Source organism: Giraffa tippelskirchi, chromosome 4, assembly GCF_054371585.1.
Source record: "Giraffa tippelskirchi isolate mGirTip1 chromosome 4, T2T-mGirTip1v1.2.pri, whole genome shotgun sequence".
NCBI classification, from domain to species: Eukaryota; Metazoa; Chordata; class Mammalia; order Artiodactyla; family Giraffidae; genus Giraffa; species Giraffa tippelskirchi.
Window position 1 is genome coordinate 74,536,662 of NC_137278.1, and position 24,442 is coordinate 74,561,103.

General features: G+C 39.5%; 1 protein-coding gene across 1 annotated transcript; it reads right to left on the reverse strand.

The window, feature by feature from the left end:
* Nucleotides 1–368: 368 nt before the first annotated feature.
* On the reverse strand, nucleotides 369–5,794 carry LOC145546196 (uncharacterized). Its single transcript, XM_081592338.1, has one exon. It carries the CDS (start codon nucleotides 768–770, stop codon nucleotides 369–371), a length of 402 nt encoding a protein of 133 aa, XP_081448464.1. The 5' UTR covers nucleotides 771–5,794.
* Nucleotides 5,795–24,442: the final 18,648 nt, after the last annotated feature.

The window sequence follows — 24,442 nt, forward strand, 5'->3', positions numbered from 1 at the left end:
ATCTATTCAAGAACGTTTTAATGACCTTTTGAAGTCCTTCAAAGTTTTCTTCATGTGACTCTTTTTTTTAGAAAGAAAATCACTTTATTCTAATTAATTCACAAACAATAACATTAGAAAAGCACTGTTTAGGAAGCCACAACCGCCTCTTCTGCTCAACCCCAAACTCAATACCATTTCAATGAAATTGTATATAGTGACAACACTCTCTTTCACTGCAGTCCTGAAGCACAAAAGCTATTAATGGTTAAGGAGAGGTTTAATGGGTGCTTTCACACTTTACATCTTCATTATTAATTATATTTTAAATGCTAAATCAACATGGTCACAGGAGGTGATTTTTCATGTCTTCAATCTGAACTTCTTGATTATGCATTGGCCAATCTGCACTGTTTCAGCACCTCACTGAAACCGTCACAAAATTTAAGGTCACCCTGGCTTGGGCACACTCCAAAAAACTGTTTCACCTCATAGAAGCAGGGGCCATTCTGCTGCAGCTGTGGTGGCTGGGTTCCCTGAGGTCCCTGGTAAGTGATGTCAGGCCTTGAGGGCTCAGCACTGCTTCCTCCACTGAAGCCCCCAGTGATGATGTGACCCAGAGTGTGGCCCACGGCAGAACCCACAGCCATCTGGGCCATCAGACCTGGCTGCTGGGGAACAGCAGCAGGGGAGCCAGCAGCAGAAGGGGGAGCCGCTGCTGGTGGCTGAGCTATGGGCGCTGACCTGGGCGCTGCCCTCATCTGAGGCATGCAGCTGGCAGGAGGGGCCATGCGGGAAGTGCGGCTTCAGCTTCCACTAGGCATCTTGACTGCACTGCTAAGCGACATCAACAGGTGCACAACCCTGGCGGATTCTCTTCGTGTGAATCTTGTACACTTCTTAGATTTATTCCTAGGTATTCACTTGTAGTTCTTGTTTTTGTAAATTGAATACTTTCTAGGTGATTGTTCATATATTGGAAAATTATTGCTCATGTTTTAATTTTGCTCTCAACTACCTTACTACATTGTCTAACTCTTATAATGATTTTTAAAGTTGATTTTCTGCCATAATATTATCTCACCTGCAAAGGATAATGTTTTCTTCCTTTTCCTTGCCTTCCCTTTCCTTTTCCTTGTAATTTTCCCTCTTTTTCTCTAATGACATTGGCTAGTATTGGCCAAAGGTAAATAATACTGGTCATAATGTGCATTCTTGTTTTGTTTCTGATTTTAATACAACTCAGTGTTTCACTGTATAGTTTTTGGCATTTCTAATGATATATGTATTTTTTCATGTTAACAAATTATTCATCTATTACTACTTTTAATAAGGTTTTTTTAATTGAAAGGGATATTGAAATGTTATTAGATACCTTTTCAGCATCTGCAAGAATGTTCACATAGTATTTCTCCTTTGATACATGGTTAAGCTGTATTGCTTAATGTATTCATTAATATTGAGCCATCTTTGCATTTTGGGTATGACTGTTCCTTAATTATGACATATATTTGATTTATGTGCTACTAGATTCTATTACTACAAATCTATTGGAGGTGATGGAATTCCAGCTGAGCTCTTTCATATCCTAAAAGATGATGCTGTTAAAGTGCTGCACCCAATATGCCAGCAAATTTGGAACACTCAGCAGTGGCCACAGGACTGAAAAAGGTCAGTTTTCACTCCAGTCCCAAAAAAGGACCATTCCAAAGAATGTTCAAACTACTGTACAGTTGTGCTCATTTCACATGCTAGTAAAGTTATGCTCCAAATCCTTCAAGATAGACTTCAGCAGTATGTGAACCGAGAACTTCCAGATGTAGAAGCTGGGTTTAGAAAAGACAGAGGAACAAGAGATCAAATTGCCAACATACACTGGATCATAGAGAAAGCAAGGGAATTCCAGAAAAACATCTACTTCATTGACTACATTAAAGCCTTTGACTGTGTGGATCACAACAAACTATGGAAAATTCTTAAAGAGATGGAAATACCACCTTACCTGTCTCCTGAGAAACCTGTATGCAGGACAAGAAGTAACAGTTAGAACCACACATGGAACAACTGATTGGTTCCAAATTGGGAAAGGAGTAAGACAAGGCTGTATGTTGTCACCCTGTTTATTTAACTTATATGCAGAGTACCTCATGAGAAATGCTGGGCTGAATGAAACACAGACTAGAATCAAGATTGCCGGGAGAAATGTCAACAACCTCAGATATGCAGGTGATACCATTCTAATGGTAGAAAGTGAAGCAAGGAACTAAAGAGCTTCTTGATGAGGATGAAAGAGGAGAATGAAAAAACTGGGTTAAAACTCAACATTAAGAAAACAAAGATCATGGCATCTGGTTCCATCACTTCATGGCAGATAGATGGGGAAAAAGTGAAAGCAGTGGCAGATTTTATTTTCCTGGGCTCCAAAATCACTGCGAACAGTGACTGCAGCCATGAAATTAAAAGATGCTTGCTCCTTGGAAAAAAAGCTTTGACAAACCTAGACAGCATATTCAAAAACAGAGACATCACTTTGATGACGAAGGTCCATCTAGTCAAAGCTATGGTTTTTCCAATAGTCACGTATGGATAATGAGAGTTGGACCATAAAGAGGGCTGAGCACCAAAGAATTGATGCTTCTGAATTGTGGTGCTGGAGAAGACTGTTGAGAGTCTCTTTGACTACAAGGAAATTGTAAAGGAATTTGTAAAAGAAATCATAAAGGAAATCAACCCTGAATATTCATTGGAAAGACTGATGCTCAAGCTGCAATACTTGGCCGTCTGATTCAAAGAGCTGACTCACTGGAAAATTCCCTACTGCTGGGAAAGACTGAAGACAAAAGGAGAAAAGGGTGGCACAGGATAAGATGGTTAGATAGCATCACCAACTCAATGGACATGAATTTGAGCAAACTCTGGGAGATAGTGAAGGACAGGGAAGCCTGGCATGCTGCAGTCCATGGAATCACAAAGAGTTGGTCAGACACAACTTAGCGATTGAACAACAATAAGAGTCTACTGGCTAGTATTTTATTTACATTGTTTAGGGATTGGACTGTGTCAGTTTTATATTGAATTGATAAAAACATTTTGGAAACTTTCCTTTTAATACTCTGGAACCATTAAATAATATTAAAATTACATGTTCCATAAAGATTTGATAGAATTCACTTATAAAATTCTAAAAATTGACCTATCTGTAACTTTTTTCCTTTATTGGGGTCAGTTTTAATAGTTTATATTTCCCTATTTGTGGTATTTGCATGAAGCTGAACAATATATTCTTACAGTTTTTAAAATTTAAGTATCTATACTTATTTTTCTATACTCATTTTTCATACCTATATATGTGCTTCTTCTTTTTTAATTTATATTGTTTGACTAGCTTTGCTAAATTTTTACCTTTTTGTTTTTTCTTGAAAAACTTTCTCGAGATATGTTTATTTGTTCTATAGTTTTCTATTCTTTAATTCTTGCTTTTATCTTTACTAATATCTCCTTTTGGTTGTTGTTGTTAAGATTACTGTGTTGTTCTTTTTTCTAACTCATTAAATTGAGTGCTTAATTATTTACTTTTTTCATTTGTCTTTCAATTGACAGACTATTTTTGGCATAGTGTTTTTTAAAGAAAGATTCATAGGAACTTTGTTCTTTGAGGATTTATATGTTTGAAATCATCTGCAGGTTATCTTTATGCTTAAACTATACTTTGGAACTAAAATTCTTAGGTCGTAGGATCCCTGAAAATACTGAGGAAGTAAATTGCTGCAATGTTGAATGTTGCTTTAAAGAAGTATGAAACCGCTTGATTTCTATCTCTTCCCCTTGAGGTGATTTGATTTTCTGTCTGAAACATCCTATCTTTGAAATCCAGTAACTTTATTAAGATATGTTCTAGTTCTAGTGTTGGTTCTTCCTGGAAAATGATGTGCTTGTTTAAATGTACAGATTCAAGTCCTTTATTTCAGGAGAATTTTCTTGAATTAACTTTGAATATTTTTTGTGTGCTTGATTGTTCTGTCTTCTGAATGCATAACTGAACATCCAATCTGTCTTAAATGTACTTTTTCCTATAATTCCTTAAAATTCTTTTTTTCCCCCTTTTCTTTTGCTGTTTTCTTGAGCCTGTCCTCCATTTCTTTAGCTTGTTTTCAACAACAAGTATTTTTCCTTCCTGCAATTTCCATTTCTGTATGTCATTACTTCTCTATATCTTTCCTAGGTTCACTCAGGTCAACTTTATCATTTCTTTCTTCAGTTCTTTTATTGGTGCTTTGGATTTTTGATTCATGTAGTCCACTTTTTCACTGAATTATTTGAATCTGAAAGAAGTTTTTGGTCACAATTTTCAAGTATTCCACAATAAATTTTTATCTGATGAATGCTGGATTTTTCTTTTCTCCTTTGCCTTTTTCTTACAATGATTTTGTCTCTTGGTTCCTTCTTCGAAAGTTTTATTAAAATGCAATTCACATACAATATAACTTACCACTTAAAGTGTATAAATCAGTATTTTAAAGTACTTTCAGAGAGTCATGAAACCTTTCCTGGTTCCTTTTTTTTTGTTCTCATTTTTCCTTTCTGGATCAGTTATATAGAGAAGGAAAATGTGAGAGAAATGGAAGAGGCTCTGAACAACCTCTGGACCAACAAGACATTGTCCTAACTCAAAATAAAGCATATACAAGGTTTAATGGACTTTATTGTGAGTGTGAGTGTATATTCGGACTTCTCAACAAAATTTTAATGACTAGACTTGGTAGCTTCAGGGTCGCTCATTAACCTTGGCTTATCTGTTACCTCAAAAATTTTTTTGCATAATGTCATGCCTGTATGATTTCAAAACAGATCATAGAGAATTCTAGAGCCATTTTGCAAACCTCAGCCTTTTTTTTTTCCAAACAAGGAACTTGATTTTTGCCTTGGAAAACTGTTGACTCTACCTGAGCTCTGCAACCAAGGTTATTGTCTTTTGGAGTTCTTTCTCTGGTCACATTTTCACACACTTGGCAGCAGCTCCTCTTTATAAATATTAAAGTTTAGGACAAAAATATTGCCTGATTTCTTCCTAAATGGAGTGTTTATTCCATTTTTATTCTTATTGTTTCAGATTGATTTCAGAAAGCAGATTCAGCCTTAGTCAACTCCAGCTTCTATAAGAAACAGCATATATTGGATGACTTATAAACAACAGAAACTTATATCTCACAGTTCTAGAGGCTGGAATTTTTTTTTGAGATCAGGGTGCCAGTATGATGGGGTTCTAGTGAGGACCTTTTTCTGGATTGCAAACTGCTGTCTTCTTATGTCCTCACATGGAAGAAAGAGATAGGAAGCAAATGCTCTCATGACTCTTACAAGAGTAATTGCATTCATGAGGGCTCCACTCCATTCTAACACTAATGACCTCCCAAAGGCCATTGGAAGGTAGGGTTTCAACATGAATTTGGAGGCGGGGACACACACATTCAGTTTGTAACACAGTCAGAGATTTCTTTATTTTTTGATCTTAAAATGAGATTAATCATTTTATTATTAAGTTCTTTTTATTTTTCAAACATATTTAAACCTCTATTTCTTGTCCATCAACTTTACACTATATATATTTTGATTCATTACTTTGTAACTAAGAAAATAAACATATCTACAGTTCTTTTTCCTTTTTTCTCTGTGTTTTTCTTTTCTCTATTCTCTCTGTTGCCAAACAACATCTGCCAGTATTCCATTATTTTTACTACACTAAGATTCATGGCATTTATATTCTTCTCTATAACTGTAATTAAGTGTCTGTGCTTTTTTTGTCTATAAGCTACTCCAAAAATGGAAAAAGTAGAAATTGGTTAAATTATTATGGACTGTATAAATATTGTGAGCCATGGAGTAAAATAGTGTTATTGGAGCCTCAGAGAAAGCAGCATAATCCATACCAGTAACTCTTAGAGGAAAATGTTCCAGGTATCTTGTCAAACAAATTATCTTTTTTATACTCTGAGAAAAGTATCCTTGTATTTTTGTTGCTCTACATTTCTTGTACAGTGCCCTCCAAAGCTTTCAATTACTTTTCTTTTTTCTTTATTATATAAAGATTATTTATGATATATACAGTATGTGTGCTCAGTAGCTAAGTCATGTGTGACTCTTTTGCAACCCTATGGACTGTAGCATGCCAGGCTCTTCTATCCATGAGATTTTCCTGGTAAGAATACCAGAGTAGGGCTGCCATTTCCTCTTCCAGGGGATCTTCCCAGCCCAGGGATCAAACCTGTGTCTCCTGCATTCTCAGGCAGATTCTTTACCACCAAGCCACCTGGGAAGCATATACAGTATGTACATTCACTACAACTTCATTTTTTTAAGATTCTTTTCAGTGTGGACCATTTCTGAAGTTTTCTATTGAATTTGTTAATATCACTTCTGTTGTTCTTTTATGTTCTGATTTTTGGCCAAGAAGCATGTGAGGTCTTAGCTCCCTAACCAGGGATCAAGCTCACACCCCTTGCATTGGAAGGCAAAACCTTAACCCCTGGACTGCCAGGGAAGTCCCTCACCATAACTTTAAAACATTCATTTTCTTCACCGTACTACCTTTTAATAAAGTCTGTTTTCTTCATGAAGATAACCTTTCTGGGGTCCAATAAGACAGTTACTTTCTTTTATGAGCTTGTTTTTTGTTTTTGCTTTTAGATTCCACATGCAAGTGAGATCATACAATATTTGTCTTTCTCTGTCTTCTTAGCATAATGCCCTCTAATTTCAACCATATTGTGGCAAATGGCAAGATTTTCAATAATATTCCATAGACACATGAACATACCACAGTTTCTTTATCCATTCACCCATCAATGGACACTTCAGTTATTTCTATTCAAATAATACTGGCAATGAACATGGTGGTACAGATATCTTCTCGAGTTATTGTTTTCATTTCCTTCAGATAAATACTCAGAACGAAAATTTCTGGGCCACATAGTAGTTCTATTTTTAATTTCTTAAATGTCAGCCAATTTCTTAAATTGGCTTCCCTGATAGCTCAGTTGGTAAAGAATCCAAGTGCAATGCAGGAGACCTCGGTTCGATTCCTGGGTCAGGAAGATCCCCTGGAGAAGGGATAGGCTACCCACTCCAGTATTCTTGGGCTTCCCTGTGGCTCAGCTGGTAAAGAATCTGCCTGCAATGCGGGAGACCTAGGTTCAGTCCCTGGGTTGGGAAGATCCCCTGGAGAAGGGAAAGGCTACCCACTCCAGTATTCCTGCCTGGAGAATTCCATGGACTGTATAGTCCATGGGGTCGCAAAGAGTCAATCACGACCGAGTGACTTTCACTTTTAAATGTCAGCCAAGACCACAAACACTATGTATAACACATTTGAACTGACATATGGCATGTCTGGTAATTCTTTGATTGAATGCCAGACATGAGAAAGGAAAACTGTAGATATAAACTGAGGCCCTGGCTAATGTATCAGAGAAGACTAACCTGCCGTTTAGCAGTCAGTAAGAGTGCAGACAGATTGTGTTAAGCCAATCTGGGATGAGCTCGTTTGAAGGTAGGTTTCAGTCTTCTGTGCCTACTGCTCTATTTCCTACTGAACCATATACCTAGAGTGGAAGTCTGGGCAGAATATGAGGGCCCTTCCTCACTGGTGGGCACTGATCTCTACAATTTCTGCCACCCAGTCTGAGGGATTGCCAAAGGATCTGATTGACTTCCCAGGGTCCTAGCTGACACTCTTTGCTTTGGTCCTTGCCCTGTGGTACATAAGCCATCTAAGATGAGCAAATTCATTGAAGGGAAATTTTTACAGAATATACCACCATTTTCTTTGGAATCCTTGCCCTTCAAGTCTTGTCAATGATCTCAGCTTCAACCTTTATAAGTTAAAAAACAGAAGAGCAAATGAAAACAAGCAGAAGAAAGAAAGTAGTACACAAGAGCAAAAATCAATGAATTAGAAAACAGAAAAATAATGAAGTCAATGAAACCAGAAACTGACTCTTTGAGAAAAGGATAAACTTCTACCCAGACTGATCAGAAAAACAAAAACAACAATAAAACACAAGTTATTGTTATCAGGAATGAGAGCAGGAATGTAACGGTAGAGCCTAATCATATTAAAAGTAATACGAGTAAAAGAATAACTTTATACTGATCAGTTCAACAACAGATGAAATAGACAAATTCCTTGAAAAGCACAAACTACCAAACCTCACTCAAGAAGAAATAGAATTAGAAATAGAAGAGAAGAAGAAATAGAAATTGAATTATGCTTGATCTGTTAAAGACATTGAATTTATGATTTAAAATCTTCCTACAAAGAAAACTCCAGGACTAGACTGCTTCACTGGGAAACTTAACCAAACATTTAATAAAAGAAATTTTACCAGTTCTGCCTGGAGAAGGGAATGGCAACCCACTCCAGTATTCTTGCCTGGAGAATTCCATGGCGGATAGATGAGCCTGGCTGGCTACAGTCCATGGGGTCACAAAGAGTCAGACATGACTGAGTGATTAACACTTTACATTTACTGGATTTTGGAGGATTGTTCCTTTGAGATTCCAACCTCACTACCAAATATGTAAAAGCTTGGTGAAGAATTCTTCCATTTACTACCCTCCTTTAAAAGAAGTGATCAGATGTTAATGAGAAAGGACCAAAGGGACCATTTTAAAGCTGGACAAGGGAAATACAATTCTTATCAGTTTTGTCCAGATCCTAGTTGTTAGAACAAAGTTAAACCTTCAGTCTTAAAAACAAAATCCTTGGGAGTTTTAATTGAACATTTTACACGCTTCAAATCTTGCAATGGTGCTTTACATATCATTGTAGCACATGAAAGGCTTTGTGCAGACAAGTAAAATTTCCTTTTCTGAGTATTGAAATGTGATAACACCATCTCATCATCTTTAACTTGAAATCGAAACTATCAGACTTTATTTTTTTATAATTTAGGGAAGGTGAAGTTAGGGGACTAGAAGACTTCTAAATTGGCTTCTTCAGATCTAATGATTTAAATGTAACCAGTTTTTGTTGGGAGTTTATAAAATTTTCTTGTATATATAACTGTTAACTAATCTGTAAATTACAATAAATATATTTGCAATTATTAAATGTTACATGATATTTTGGTTCAACTTAAAAAAAATAAAAAAGAAATTATACCAATTCTATACAAGCACTTCCAGAACTCAGGGGAATATTTCTCAATCATTCTATGAGGCTACCATTACTGTGGTATTGAAACTATAAGTAAAGTGTTCCATAGTCTTGGCTTGGCACTGGTAAAAATACAAATTTGTTAGATTCTAGCAAATCAAGATGCATGTTATAATCTTTAAACTAACCATGAAGAGAATAGTAAAATAATGTATAATTAATAAGCTTATCAAAAAGGAAATGAAATTATAAAAATTATTTGATTAAACTTTTTTTAAAAATGCAAGAAAGACGAGTGAAAGAAAATAGAATAGATGAGACAAATAGAAAACAAATAGTAAGATAGTGGTTGTAAACCCTAATACATTGATAATTACTTTAGATATAAGTATCTTGATTAAAAGGCAGAGATTATTTGGTCTGGATGAAACAAAAAAGCTGTGGAGCTCAAGCAGGAGAGCATACAGAGATAAGCAGAAGATTCGTGTCTGCAGGTTTCAGAGCAAACTACCAAGCGTGTTTCTCAGATTTGAGGGACTTATCCTGAAATGTAAGACCTACATCCTCAGTGCACAGTAACAAGAGGAAAGTGGATAGGCTGGTGGCAAAATGGATAGGCTGTTTGTAAAATCTGTTTTACAAACAAAAGGAGATGAACTAAAGAACCGCACATTTAAGTCCAGTATAGAGCATGCTGCTGATAAATATTTAACAACTGGCTCTGCAAGTGTAGTTTCAACATGGATGTTGAATAATATATTTTGTTAATGTTAACAAGTGAGATGGAAGTGAAACAGTGAAGACATGTTGGCATTTCATTCATTCATCAATTGTGTGGCATGTGTGACATCTTTACTGAAATGGATGACAGGTTTTGAATATCGTAAGAATAGTTCATTTGGGGTTTTTTGTTGTTGTTTTCTCCTTTTTTGCTATTCACAATGCCATGTGTACAGACAGGACATATTTGTAAGTTTCATATGCATTGTTTACATTTTCTCTATCACTTTCTTAGTTATAGACCAAGATTCAGCAAACTACAACCTAGCTCTACATAGATAGCTTTTCAATTATCCATTCAGATCTAAATATCATAATGCTTTGATGGGCACCAAAATAAATGAATAAGTTCTCTTTAGTAGTCAAATACTGTACATCATTCCTTCTTACCTTCAACTTATATTTCCTTTCCATTTCTTGCATATAATTTTATCTTAATGAAGCATCATTACTTTAAAAAATTTTTATTGATTACCCTATCGTATTACTCTGCAATAAAAATCACATATGTTAACAAGACTTACGTGGTGATCATTTTACAATATATGCAGATACCAAATCATTATGTTGTACACCTGAAACTAATAATAATGTTATATATCAATTATACCTCAATAAACATTTTTTAATTTGTTTTAACTCCCTATACCTGTATGTCTCCTAAATGTTAATAAAAGTTATTCGAAAGTTATCATATAATGATATTGGTGAGGCATTTCTCTATTAGTTCATGTAACCACAGGTAAATACTCATGTATGACATTTTCAGAATGTCAGGCCTGAGACAGGCTTGGCATCAATTCTGTTCCTCCTTTTAGTTTTTTTAGCTATCAGAGCAGAGAACCCATGTTTACATAAATAACCGGATGGAGGTAAAAGGAATTTTATTTTTTAAATGTCAACCAGGTCTTGGAAATCCTTCAAGTTATATGCCAGAATCAAATATTATTTTTAATGGTCTGTCACTGATAAGTTGATTAGATCCTCCCTCAATTTTGTTGAAACCCAGGAATTAGAAACCACCCAGTTTGCAAAAAACTTTGTTTCCTCATCTTTAAAATTTTTCTTTTTCTCAATTTCTCATAATTTTACCAAAAGAGCCATTCCAAGACTTGAAATTTCTATTACTTATTCTTGTAATTTTTAGATAAATCTCATTTTTATAGCTTAAATTTGTTAAACTGAGATTTAAAAAAGAAAGACAAAATTGGAAATTATAAGTCCTTTGTGAACAAAGTATAATCATGCTGAATTTCAGTTTTCTAGAATATCCTAAAATGTCTTAAAATGTGGACAGAGTTGGATACTTGACAGATGTTAGAGATGAAGTTAGTAATTTATTTAATGATTGAAAAGAAGCATGTTTATAATTATGTGTTTGATATTATTAAAAAATCACATCAAAATATGAGAAGGAGGAATTACCTCTAATTAAATAAAGTTGGTTTTATAAAGTTCAGGATATTATGTTCTAGTTTATGTTTTGGGAACATTTTATCCTACACCTGTACAACAGTAGATGTTCTATTTTTTTTAATCGACTTTATTACTTAAGAAGTTCACAACAAAACTGAGCAGAAGGTCCAGAGACTTCCCATATATCCCCAGCTCTTAAACTTGCATAAGGTCCCCCAATATTAACATTCCCCACCACAGTGGTACATTTGTTAAAACTGTTAAACCTACATTGATACTTCATGATCACCTAAAGTCTACAGCTTACATTAGGGTTCACTCTTGGTACTGTACCTTCTGTGGGTTTAGACAAATGTGTAATGACATGTATCCACCAGTGTAGAACTATACAGCCTCTAAGCTATGTCAGTTCATCTCACCCTTACCTCTAATCCTTGGCAGCCACTGACAGTTTTATTGTCTCCTTGGTTTTATCTTTTCTAGAATGCAATGGTGTTGGAAACATACAATATATAGCCTTTTTAGATTGACTTCTTTCCCTTGGTAATATGCATTTAATTTTACCCCATGTCTTTTCATAGCTTGATAGCTCATTTCTTTTTCTGTGCTGAATAATATGCCATTGCCTGGATATGTCAGTTTATTTATCCATTCACCTACTGAAGGACCATCTTGGTTGTCTCCGAATTTTGGCAGTTATGATTAAGCTTACCATAAATATCCATGTTCAGGTTTTTGTGTGGACATAAGTTTTTAAGGTAAAGACTAAGGAGTGAGATTGCTGAATTTCATGGGAAGAGTATGTTTAGTTTTGAAACCACCAAAGTAAACTGTCTGAAACAGCTGTGATGTTTTGTATTTCCATCAGCCATAAATGAGAGTTCCTGTTGCCAAAATTTGGTATTGTTAGTATCCTGGCCAGTGCTTTCTGTTGTTTGTGTTCTGGATTGTGTGTGGTGTGTAGTGGTATTTCATTGTTCTTTAAATTTGCATTTATGTGAAGCATCTCTTCATATGCTTATTTGCTATCTGTGTATTTTCTTTGGTGAGGTGTCAGTTAAGGTCTTTGGCCCCTTTTTTAATGGGTTGTTGTTTCCTTACTGAATTTTAAGTGTTGTTTATTTTGGTGGCTGTCCTTTAGCAGATATGTCTTGCAAATGTTTCTCTCAGTATGACTTGTCTTTTCATTCTCATATTCTATTTTGAAGAATACAATTTAAATTACTTTGTGAAAAATAATATCAATAACAAAAGAAAAGTTATTAGACCATTAGGAAGTGAAGGACTTATAGAAAGTTTATTAATCATTGTTGCTATACATACTATTTACAGTAGAATATAACATTCCTGTTATAATGTCCTAGGAATGTAAAAAAATTAAATATAAAATATATAATATATGTAATAATATAAAACTAATAACTATATGGTGAAAAGAATAATTGATTAGCAGGTGGTTGACTAGCAACAATGAGAAGGAGACATATGCCCAAATAAAAAACAAATATTAATTCATAGCATCCCACCATCTTATGGCAAACTTAATGAAAATGTTTCCCCTATCAGTCTGAATAAGTGTTCAAGAAAACATAAGACCTGAAGTTAGATGCACATTTCATTTTCAGATGCAACACTAGCCTTCTGGAAACATTGGAAATTAGTGTGTAGTGCTTCCCTTCCTCCTCCCCAAAAACATGCAGAAATGCATCTGAAATGGATGAAGGCTAGATTCATGCCTTAAATGAGAATACTCTCCCAATTCTATCACCAAGAAAGGTAGAAGTTCAGAAAGATTTGTGGGAGACTGATCAGTTCAGTTCAGTTCAGTCGCTCAGTCGTGTCCGACTCTTTGCGACCCCATGAAACACAGTATGCCAGGCCTCCCTGTCCATCACCAACTCCCTGAGTCCACCCAGACCCATGTCCACTGAGTTGGTGATGCCATCCAACAATCTCATCCTCTGTCATCCCCTTCTTCTCCTGCCCTCAATCCTTCCCAGCATCAGGGTCTTTTCCAATGAGTCAGCTCTTCGCCTAGGTGGCCAAAGTATTGGAGTTTCAGCTTCAACATCAGTCCTTCCAATGAACACCCAGGACTGATCTCCTTTAGGACGGACTGGGTCTCCTTGCAGTCCAATGGACTCTCAAGAGTCTTCTCCAACACCACAGTTCAAAAGCATCAATTCTTCGGTGCTCAGCTTTCTTTATAGTCCAACTCTCACATCCATACATCACCACTAGAAAAACCACAGCCTTGACTACACAGACCTTTGTTGGCAAAGTAATGTCTCTGCTTTTTAATATGCTGTCTAGGTTGGTCATAACTTTCCTCCCAAGGAGTAAGCATCTTTTAATTTCATGGCTGCAATCACCATCTGCAGTGATTTTGGAGCCCAGAAAAATAAAGTCAGCCACTGTTTCCACCATTTCCCCATCTATTTCCCATGAAGTGATGGGACCAGATGCCATGATCTTAGCTTTCTGAATGTTGAGCTTTAAGCCAACTTTTTCCCTCTCCTCTTTCACTTTGCTCAAGAGGCTCTTTAGTTCTTCTTCACTTTCTGCCATAAGGGTGGTGTCATCTGCATATCGGAGGTCATTGATATTTCTCCCGGCAATCTTGATTCCAGCTTGTGCTTCCTCCAGCCCAGCATTTCTCATGATGTACTCTGCATATAAGTTAAATAAGCAGGGTGACAATAGACAGCCTTGACGTACTCCTTTTCCTATTTGGAACCAGTCTGTTGTTCCATGTCCAGTTCTAACTGTTGCTTCCTGACCTGCATACAGGTTTCTCAAGAGACAGGTCAGATGGTCTGGTATTCCCATCTCTTTCAGAATTTTCCACAGTTTATTGTGATCCACACAATCAAAGGCTTTGGCATAGTCAATTAAACAGAAATAGATGTTTTTCTGGAACTCTCTTGCTTTTTTGATGATCCATCGGATGTTGGCAATTTGATCTCTGGTTCCTCTGCCTTTTCTAAATATAGCTTGAACATCTGGAAGTTCATGGTTCACGTATTGCTGAAGCCTGGCTTGGAGAATTTTAAGCATTACTTTGCTAGCATGTGAAATGAGTACAATTGTGCAGTAGTTTGAGTGTTCTTTGGCATTGCCTTTCATTGGGATTGGAATGAAAACTGACCTTTTCCAGTCCTGTGGCCACTGCTGAGTTTTCCACATTTGCTGGCATATTGAGTGCAGCACTTTCACAGCATCATCTTTCAGGATTTGAAATAGCTCAACTGGAATTTCATCACCTCCACTAGCTTTGTTTGTAGTGATGCTTCCTAAGGCCCACTTGACTTCACATTCCAGGATGTCTGGCTCTATGTGAGTGATCACACCATCGTGATTATCTGGGTCATGAAGATCTTTTTTGTACAGTTCTTCTGTGTATTCTTGCCACCTATTAATATCTTCTGCTTCTGTTAGGTCCATACCATTTCTGTCCTTTATTGAGCCCATCTTTGCATGAAATCTTCCCTTGGTATCTCTAATTTTCTTGAAGAGATCTCTAGTCTTTCCTATTTGATTGTTTTCCTCTATTTCTTTGATCTCTGAGGAAGGCTTTCTTATCTCTCCTTGCTATTCTTTGGAACTCTGCATTCAAATGGGTATATCTTTCCTTTTCTCCTTTGCTTTTCTCTTCCCTTCTCTTCACAGCTATTTGTAAGGCCTCCTTAGATAGCCATTTTGCTTTTTTGCATTTCTTTTTCTTCGGGATGGTCTTAATTCCTGTACAATGTCACAGCAGACTGATACATCATTTAAAAATGTTAATACTAAAATTCTTAGACTAGTGGGTATAGATAAGAGCCAGAGCTTTTCATAAATTTGTCCCTTGTGTACTCTCACAAGGGCTGCTCTTAGAGGCAATGCATTCTTGACAATAGTTATGGGATGAAATCAGCAAACAAGAATTGTCATTTCTCCTATGGCTTCAAACTACAATGAATTCAGAACATGCCAACTGAGGCGAAATACTCAGTTTCTAATGCCTTGATCTCTCGTTCCTCTGTCTGTTCTAAAACCAGCTTGAACAAGATGGTGACCAAAACCATCCCCAAGGGAAAAAAAAAAAGGCAAAATCATTGTCTGAGGAGGCCTTATAAATAGCTGAGAAATTTAGAGTAACAAAAGGCAAAAGAGAAAAGGAAAGATATACCCATCTGAATGCAGAGTTCGAAAGAATAGCAAGGAGAGATAAGAAAGACTTCCTCACACAACAAACTGTGGAAAATTCTTAAAGAGATGGGAATATCAAATCACCTTTCCTGCCTCCTGAGAAATCTGTATGCAGGTCAAGAAGCAACAGGTAGAACTAGACATGGAACAACAAACTTGTTCCAAATTGGGAAAGGAGTATGTCAAGGCTGTATATTGTCACTCTGCTTATTTAACTTATATGCAGAGTACATCATGTGAAATGCTGGACTGGATGAAGCACAAGCTGGAATCAAGATTGCCAGGAGAAACATCAAACAACCTCAGATATGTAGATGACACCACCCTTGTGGCAGAAAGCAAATAGGAACTAAAGAGCCTCTTGATGAAAGTGAAAAAGGAGAGTGAAAAAGCTGCTTAAAACTCAACATTCAAAAAATGAAAATCATGACACCCGGTCCCATCACTTCATGGCGAATAAATGGGAAACAATGGAAACAGTGACAGAATTTATTCTCTTGGGCTCCAAAATCACTGCAGACGGTGACTGCAGCCATGAAATTAAAAGACACTTGCTCCTTGTAAGAAAAGCTATGACAAACCTAGACAGCATATTAAAAAGCAGAGACATTACTTTGCCAACAAAGGTCCGTCTAGTCAAAGCTATGGTTTTTCCAGTAGTCATGTATGGATATGAGAGTTGGACCATAAGGAAGGCTGAGTGCCGAAGAATTGATGCTTTAAAACTGTGGTGTTGGAGAAGACTCTTGAGAGTCCCTTGGACTGCAAGGAGATCCAACCAGTCCATCCTAACGGAGATCAGTCCTGAGTTCATTGGAAGGACTGATGCTGAAGCTGAAGCTCCAATACGTTGGCCACCTGTTGAGGAAGAGCCGACTCATTTGAAAAGACCCTGATGCTGGGAAAGATTGAAGGCAGGAGGAGAAGGGGATGACAGAGGATGAGATGGTTGGATGGCATCACCGACTCAATGGACATGAGTTTGAGCAAACTCCGGGAGATGGTGAAGGACAGGAAAGCCTGGCGTGCTGCAGCCTATTTGGTCGCAAAGAGTTGGAAATGACTGAGCAACTGAACAACAACAACAAAGACTAGTTGCAGAGCTAAGAATTTACCCTACAGATATACCTGCAAGAGCTCACCAAGTTGTGTTACAAGAATTATCACTGCAACATTATTTGTAATAGAGGGGGAAAAGTGGGGTGAGGGGACAACCCAACTGTCCGTCAGTACAGGACTAGGTGAGTTATAATTCACCTTACAGTGTTAACACTCCATCAGTCTTTCTTCACCTGGGTCCTCCATTCATGACATATTATACCTTGTGGCCTTCAGGCCTCAAGTGAGAAAAACAAAACAGACAACAGGCACTTCCCTGTGGTCCAGTGGCTGAGACTCCTTGCTCCCAATGCAGGGAGCTGGAGATGGATCTCTGGTCAGGGAACTCTATCCCACAAGATGCAGCTAAGGGTTTGCATGCTGCACCTGAGACCTGGCACAGTCAAATAAATGAATATTAATAAATAGACTATTTTTTTAAAAAGAAAACATGGACAATGAAGTGCATAGTTAATCCCTTTTGTGTAAGCATAAAAGCTACCTAGCTGGTTGCTTATCTGTGCAGAATGTTAGGTGAACAAAGGCTGGCCAATGGGCCCAGTCTGGAGCTCTGAGATGGGTCACAGCATGGCCTCAGTCACTGGAATCCACCTCATGTGATGTAGGCCACAGAGGCGGGTCCTCTGTCTGTGGTGCGAGCCAGGCCTGGCTGGTCTTTCTTGCCTCAGGCCCTTTCCCATCTCTTAGACAGGGTCCCACTAATTATCAGGTTAAAGATGGATTTGGTGTATGTTCCACGGGAATGAAATCAGTAAGAAAGTGAACCAGAGGAAATTTCCAATTGGTCCTGACTCCTACCCCACCTGGCCGCTGCCCCACCAGTCTTGTTCTGGGATTGTTTCAGGCTTTTCCTGTGCGTTTACAAATAAAACCAGGCTGCTCTGGGCATGCTTCCGAGGTGATGCCTGGAGCCCTGCACGCTTGGGCCAGAGATTGATACGGTGTGTGCACGCCTGGGCCTATACAACTCTTTTGATCTATTTCCGAAGGCAGCCTTTGGTCTCCTGCTTCCAGTGATTGATTAAGTTAGGTTCTCTTTTAGGAATTCTCTCCACTCATGCCTCCTCACCAGCTCAAGGTGAGCCCTGCCAAATTTTCCTCTCCTTTTATGCTGCAGATTGTTCTGTTCCAAGTGACTAAATGGAAACTGTGTTCTTAATATGCAGTCCATTACCTATTCCTTTATATGCAATCTGTTACCTTGCAATTCCTGTTTTGCATTTAGTATGGTAGGGCCTGGGCACCCTCTTATCACATCATCAGTCATGTTTTTAGCAAGGTTTTGGCCTATCATTAGGGAGTAGCTTTGCTTCAGAACCTTCCGTCCCCTGTGCATCCCCTTCCCTTCCCCTCTCCCCCCTCCCTAGCCCATTTTTGTGTGACTCACTGGGGAATCAGGGTGATAGCATTTGTTTTAAAACAAGCCAGCACACATGTTTGTAGATTCTTTAAGACCATGGAATGTAAGCAAACTCATGCAATGTTCTTGAGGTGCCAGCAGGAAAAGGGACCTTGGTTCAATGGGTTCTGGTGAAAGGGTGACCCAAGGTGTTTCAAAAAGCTTTCTGGTCATGCAGACCTAATTTCAAGTCCTGACTCCAAGCACAGTGTTTGCTTTTGAAAAATTGGGATTACACCTACCAGCTTGCATGGGTGGTGAGAGAGACTGAAGTGAACAAAAGTAGAAGCACATTCCCACATCCATTTCTAAGGCCTTCTTCGACAAACCGAAGCTTACATTATCCTTTTCAAAGAGGCCCATCTTGTAAGCGAGATTGGCCCTGGTGAAATGTCACAACTGGAGCTCTTTCCTCCTTTTCTATGTGCCCTCACAACTCCTGGTGCCCACTCACTATATACCCAAGCCTTTCCTCCAGTCCCCCTGGCCCTTTGGTGACATCTTGTTCAGATGTTCCAATCTGGTCTTCGTTCTGCTTTGATAAATGAAAGCTGGGATGAAAGCAGTAATGGTTCAGAGCTCTTAAGGCAAAAGTGGGGGTGGTGGTGGAGGGGGGTCATACCTCCTCATGACATCCTTTTCCAAACTTTGCCATCTGGGTTTCACTCTAGTAGGGGAGCTAGAGGCTCTCTTTATAATCTGTCTGTCCTGTCATCAACCTCTGTGTTTTTCTTTCTCTTGGGGCCATTTTTTCCCCTCACAAAGAAACTCGTTTTTAAAAAAAAATCACTCCTTGAGAGTTACTGTATACATGCTAATGAGGGTAACAAGGTTGTATTAGCTTATTGCTTGTTATTTATTTATCCTTTCACTTATTTACTCAACAAATATTCATTGAGTGCCTTTAATGTGCCAAGTACAATTCAGGTGCAGGGGTTACAACTGAACAAAAGCAGCAAAATCACTACCCTCACGGGTCTTGTGTGGGGCAGTGTCAACAACAAAATACGTAGTTTCAGACACTTGATGTGAAGACTGATGAAGCAGGAAAGGAGAAGAATAACGACAAGGATATGGGGGTATGGGGGCTGTAGACAGGATAGATGTTCTTTGGAAGGTGACATTTGGGTGGAAGCTAGAGTGAATTGGGGCAGGGAACTATACAGAGATCCCAGAGAAGGACGTTAAGGAGGTGGAAATGTCCTGGGGCAGGAAACAGGATGATGAGTTCAAGGAAAAGCAAGAAATCCGTATGTCTGGAGCCCAGTGTGCAGGAAGGGCTGGATAGGAAATAAGGCCACATCAGGTAGGGATTTGAGATCTTATTTTAAATCTAAGGGAAAGCCAGGAGATTTGGGGTAGTGAACCGACATGTTTTGATTTATGATTATAAAACATCACCATGACTGCTGTGTGGAGAACAGAGAGTGGAGGACAAGAGAGCAGCAAGACGACCAGCTAGATGGCTACAGCAATCTGGCAAGAAATGTTGGCTGGCTTTGTGTATTGTGCAAGGGGCTGAGGTGGTGAGAACTCATCAAACTCAGCATCTCTTCTGAAGATAAAGCCAACAGACCTTGCTGAGGAGTGGCATGTCAGGTGTGAGAGAAGATGAACTCAAAAACCCCTAGATTTGGGTCTGAGCAGCTGGGTGAGTGGCCATGCTATTTACTGAGAATAGGGGAGGAGGCAGAGCTGGTTTGGGGTGGGAATCAAGAGGTATGTTTGGACATGGGAACTTTGGGATGCTATCAGAAATCTGAATATCTGGAGCTCAGGAAGAAGTTAAACCTGGAGATATAAATACAGCATCCTCAGCACAGTGGTCCTATTAGGGCCGTGGGAGTGGATAGAGTTACTCAGAGAGTGATGTAGATGGAGAAGAGCAGAGGTCCAAGAACTGAGCATGGGGCAATCCAGCACTCGTCAATTTGGAAGAGGAAGAAGAGCTGAGCTCATTGCCCCAGTCTAGCAGTTTTGTGGAAGTCTCCGTTTGGTTTCCTGGGCCTCCCAGTCCAGAACTAAGCCTTATGTGTTGGTGACTAAGGCTCCTGTCCCATAGTGACCTTAAGTATCTCATGAATTTAGCTCTGGCCCAGGTCCTGACAGCCTCTTCTAGGTCAGAGCCCTAGGTCTCAAGTGGCTATTTGGCCTCCTTTGCAAGTGGGGAGCCTGCCTCTGGACCAAGAACCATGAAACCAAGGGCATCAGCCCATTTCCCTTTTGCATCTGAACCACAGAGTTGATTATTTTGTTCTAGAGCAAGGATACGAATATGGTATGACTTTTTAGTTTCATCTGTCATGCTATGTGCTTGGAGACTATGGGACAGGCCATCTACGAGGCAAGGGACATTGTCATTTTAACTGGAGCACCATTATTTTGATATTCTAGACCTTGTTTTCTCTGTGGTTCAAGCTCACCCTTTGAACCTCTGTAGCACCTGGTTATCCCTGAGTCACTCACTCAAAGTTTCAGTTCTGTTCAGTTCAGTTGCTCAGTCATGTCTGACTCTGCAACCCCAAGAATTGCAGCACACCAGGCTTTCCTGTCCATCACCAACTCCTGGAGCTTGCTCAAACTCATGTCCATCGAGTTGGTGATGCCATCCAACCATCTCATCCTCTATCTTCCCCTTCTCCTCCTGCCTTCGATATTTCCCAGCATTAGGGTCTTTTCCAAAGACCCTCAAAAATTTATTTACAGATAACTGTGCACATTTGCAAAATACAGAGTAGGATATGGTTCCTGCTCTCCAGGAGCTTAAAATCAAGCCAGACAGTTGAACGTTGCAAACATCACATGAGACATGACATCAGGATATATGTTCTGGTGTGGATCAGCTCTGGCACTGTGCTGAGCACCTAGGAGACTCTCAACACTTGAATATGGAACAAGCCCACCGACCATCATCTAGTGGCAACTACCCAACACAAATGCCACAAGAGTCAAGGAGGAGGAGATGTCAAGGGCTGGTGTGGTCACAAAAAATGGAGCGAGATAAAGTAGGAAGCCATGAGGTGATTGATGGGCTTTAAAGAGGGACAGGTTTGGGCCACAGGAGGACATCAGGGAAGTATCACAGGCGAGGTAAGAAGGTAAACAAATGAGAGAATGAGACCTTCTGAAGGGGCAATGAGATCAACCTGAGAGAAAAGGTGGATGCATGTGGGGAGTAGGCATTACCACTGTGGTGGTCCATGAAGCCAGCTGAAGACCTGGAGAGAAGACTTTGCCTCCCACTACTTCACTCTACTGAAGCTCGTGATTCAAAAGGAAAAGAGATTGTGATTTCCTTGAGGTTAGGGTGAGAAGAGGTCCAATATCTGAGGGGCCTTGGAGAGGCAGCAGATTGGAAAAGCGGAACAGAGGTAGAGAAAACACTCCACCCTCTCCGGGGCTGCGTCTAGGACCCAGGAAGTTTGCTGGTGTGAGCCAGGCCCCCATGTCCCTGTGGCCTGAGCTGGTGGCCCCCCTGAAGCCCAGCAAGCAGCCAAGGTAGCTGCCTCAGTACTGCCACACGAGCTGTCATTAGAGGTTCGCTAGTATCGTCGTTTGTTTGGCTGCACCACACAGCTTGTGGGACCTTAATTTCCCAACCAGGGGTTGAACCCAGGCCCTTAGCAGTGAGAGCACAGAGTCCTAATCACTGGACCACCAGGGAATTCCCATGCTAGTATCGTTAATAGCAAAATAGCCCCTTACTTTGGCAGAAAGCTCTTCACTACAGCTTAAAAATTGCTTCCACTCTATTCTATCTCTTAATTATCACAACTTTGCTGTAGGAATCCACCTTCACACCTAACAGAAGGAGATGGACATCTTTAGAGTGGCCCCGGGCCTGCTAATTCTCAGGGCAGTGTGCACGTGGGGCACCGAGCTCCACTGGGGTGATTTTGGCCGTCCAAGGACCAGCACTGGTGACCCCTGCTCGTATTAGTCTTTCAGGGTGGGAGACACAACCATGAGGGAGGGAGGTGTGAGCAACTCTAGGGCTGGGACTCAGATAGAACCTCGAGGGAAGGAGAGTTGATGCATTTCCAAGGTTTCCGAATGAAAACCCTCCAAGTCCTCAGTGTGCCAGCTGTGTTTCTATCACGCCAGACCAGAGCAGCTCCAGTTCTGTCCTCCAGACCTCAGCCCCTGAGCCTCACAAGCTGCTGACGTGCTGAGGGGCAGGCCTAGATGTCCACACTGCCCAGCGCAGGATGGTGCCAAGGCTAGTCTTGCCCACAGGGACTTTAAGAGGAAATTGCACTTCAGTAGCTAATAAACCCTTCTGGGTGCTGTAGGAGTCTCGGCTCCAGTATTTTCTACCTCACAAGAACAAAATCTCAATCTAAAACAAATGCTTGGTTTACCAAACAGAAAAGGAAAACAGTAGATGATAAGAGAAAGCAAGAAAAAGAGCATGTTCTGAACCATCTTTGTTCTATTATCATCATATTTTGTCTTCCAAATGAAGCATCCTTACATGCAAATCCATTTTTGTATATTTTGACTGATTGCTGGCAAGATAGACATAAATATTTCTGGAAATGGACATGACATAAACATATCATTAACCAGGCTGCAACTTTGTGTGTGTGTCTGTGTGGTTTGAAAAGATGTTTATGGTGAGTTCAGTCAACAGACCCTCCTCATCTCTCTCTGATCAAGAGTCTTTAAGAACTTGGGAACATCAGGCCTGGAGAGGATAGACAGGAAGGGTTCTGGGAGCTTGAGGAACATTCCAGATTTTAAGCATTAATTAAGTTAGAAACCCACCATCTGCACACTTGCTCGTAACCCTTGTGATAATCTTTCATAATTTTTGAATGTATGAAGCATGTTTAGTTGTCTCCCGTGACACCAATGTTGCTTTAGAAATTCCAGCTGTTGCCAAGCTCTTTTTAATGACATTATAGGCAATTCAGCCACTACTGTGAGGGGGAAGGCATTTGTGACCTCAAACTCGATCAGAGCCCAGGCATGTAAACCACAGGTAAAGAAACAATTGTGACTTTTTCTTATCCTTTTTAAAAATCAAACCTAATCACAGTGAGTCCCTTCTCCAACATGGGAGGATTGAGTGTAAAGACGTTAGCAGCCAGAGTCGAGATGGCAGTGTTTTCACGTCTGGGATATATTGCTTTGTCTAACAAGGCGCCCCAGCAGGCTTCCAATTGCGGTCTCTCTGCAGACCCTCCCAGCTGCACAGGCTGATTGACAGACTGTGGGCAGATGCGGTGCCAGACTCTAATAAAGAGAGGGCCTTGGGAAAATATAAGGCAATTATTGATGGGCAGCAATCCACTAATCAGACAATTTCAAAATTAATCCCATATTCCCTTACTGTATTAGCTTTCTTTCTTGTTTGTATTTATATAGCAAATTCATGACTTCGGTGAAAATTCTTCCCTCCAGCCCAATTATATCTCTCCGAGGGCATTAAATTAAAAAACGAGAGATATTGAAAGTGGCTTGCAATTAGTTTCTTTAGTTAAAGGTGCTCCATGCACTTAGCGACGATGAGGCTCATAACAGGATGCATAATAATCAAAGTAAACACTTGAATTTTTTTTTCCTCATCTTGACAGAGTGAGGACTGGTAAGAATAATGTGTCTGCCATTATTCTGGACCAGTGATAATGGGTTAAATAATTGTAATCCGATTTGGGAGCTGATTGGATTTGCATAAAATCTTATTCAAATGTCCTGACAGGCTCCAAACATCTCAGGATATGCCACCCTTCCTCCTTTGCCATGGTCCATCCTGGTGGCCTCCTCTGACTTTCCTGTGCCTCATTAGCAATGTGGATTTTTTACAATAAAATCATTCAGAGAAAATCCAGCCAGTTTCTTTTACAGGTTCACATGCAGGATTACCTTCCAAGTAGTGATATGAAACTTTTAAATATTTGTAAGATTCAAATATTTTGCCAGTTACTATGATAGAAGTCTATCTCCCAATTACTATTTCTACCTTCACGTTCGCTGTCTTCTCCACCCCACATCCCCCCCCCTCCTTTTTTTACATAAAATAGGAATTCTCCTTTTATTCACTGTAAAAGTTGCTTCTGCAGAATGCTTTTCTGATTGCCTAACTTTACCACAAAAAGTGAGAAAAGTCAAGAATCAGAATGATTTGGGGGATTTATACAGCCAGAGCCTCATGTTGGGGGCCTGAAGATTGTGACTGTCAGGGCTGCCTGTCCGCCCAGCCTCGGCAGACTCTCTCTCCCCAGACCTGTGCAGGCTCAGCTATACTGTACTCTATTCCCTGGATCCTGTTCATCAGCAGGAGGGATTGAAGAATCTCTGATCCACAGTGTCAAGTACCAACTGATGCTCTTCACATTTTACCCTGGCCCCAGGTCTAACAGATGACCCTGTAGCTAGTTTGGAAATGACACTCCTCTTTT

Bases quoted from the DNA above. Each gene is read 5' to 3' on its own strand.
- LOC145546196 (XM_081592338.1), bottom strand. From the start codon at position 770: ATGGCCCCTCCTGCCAGCTGCATGCCTCAGATGAGGGCAGCGCCCAGG.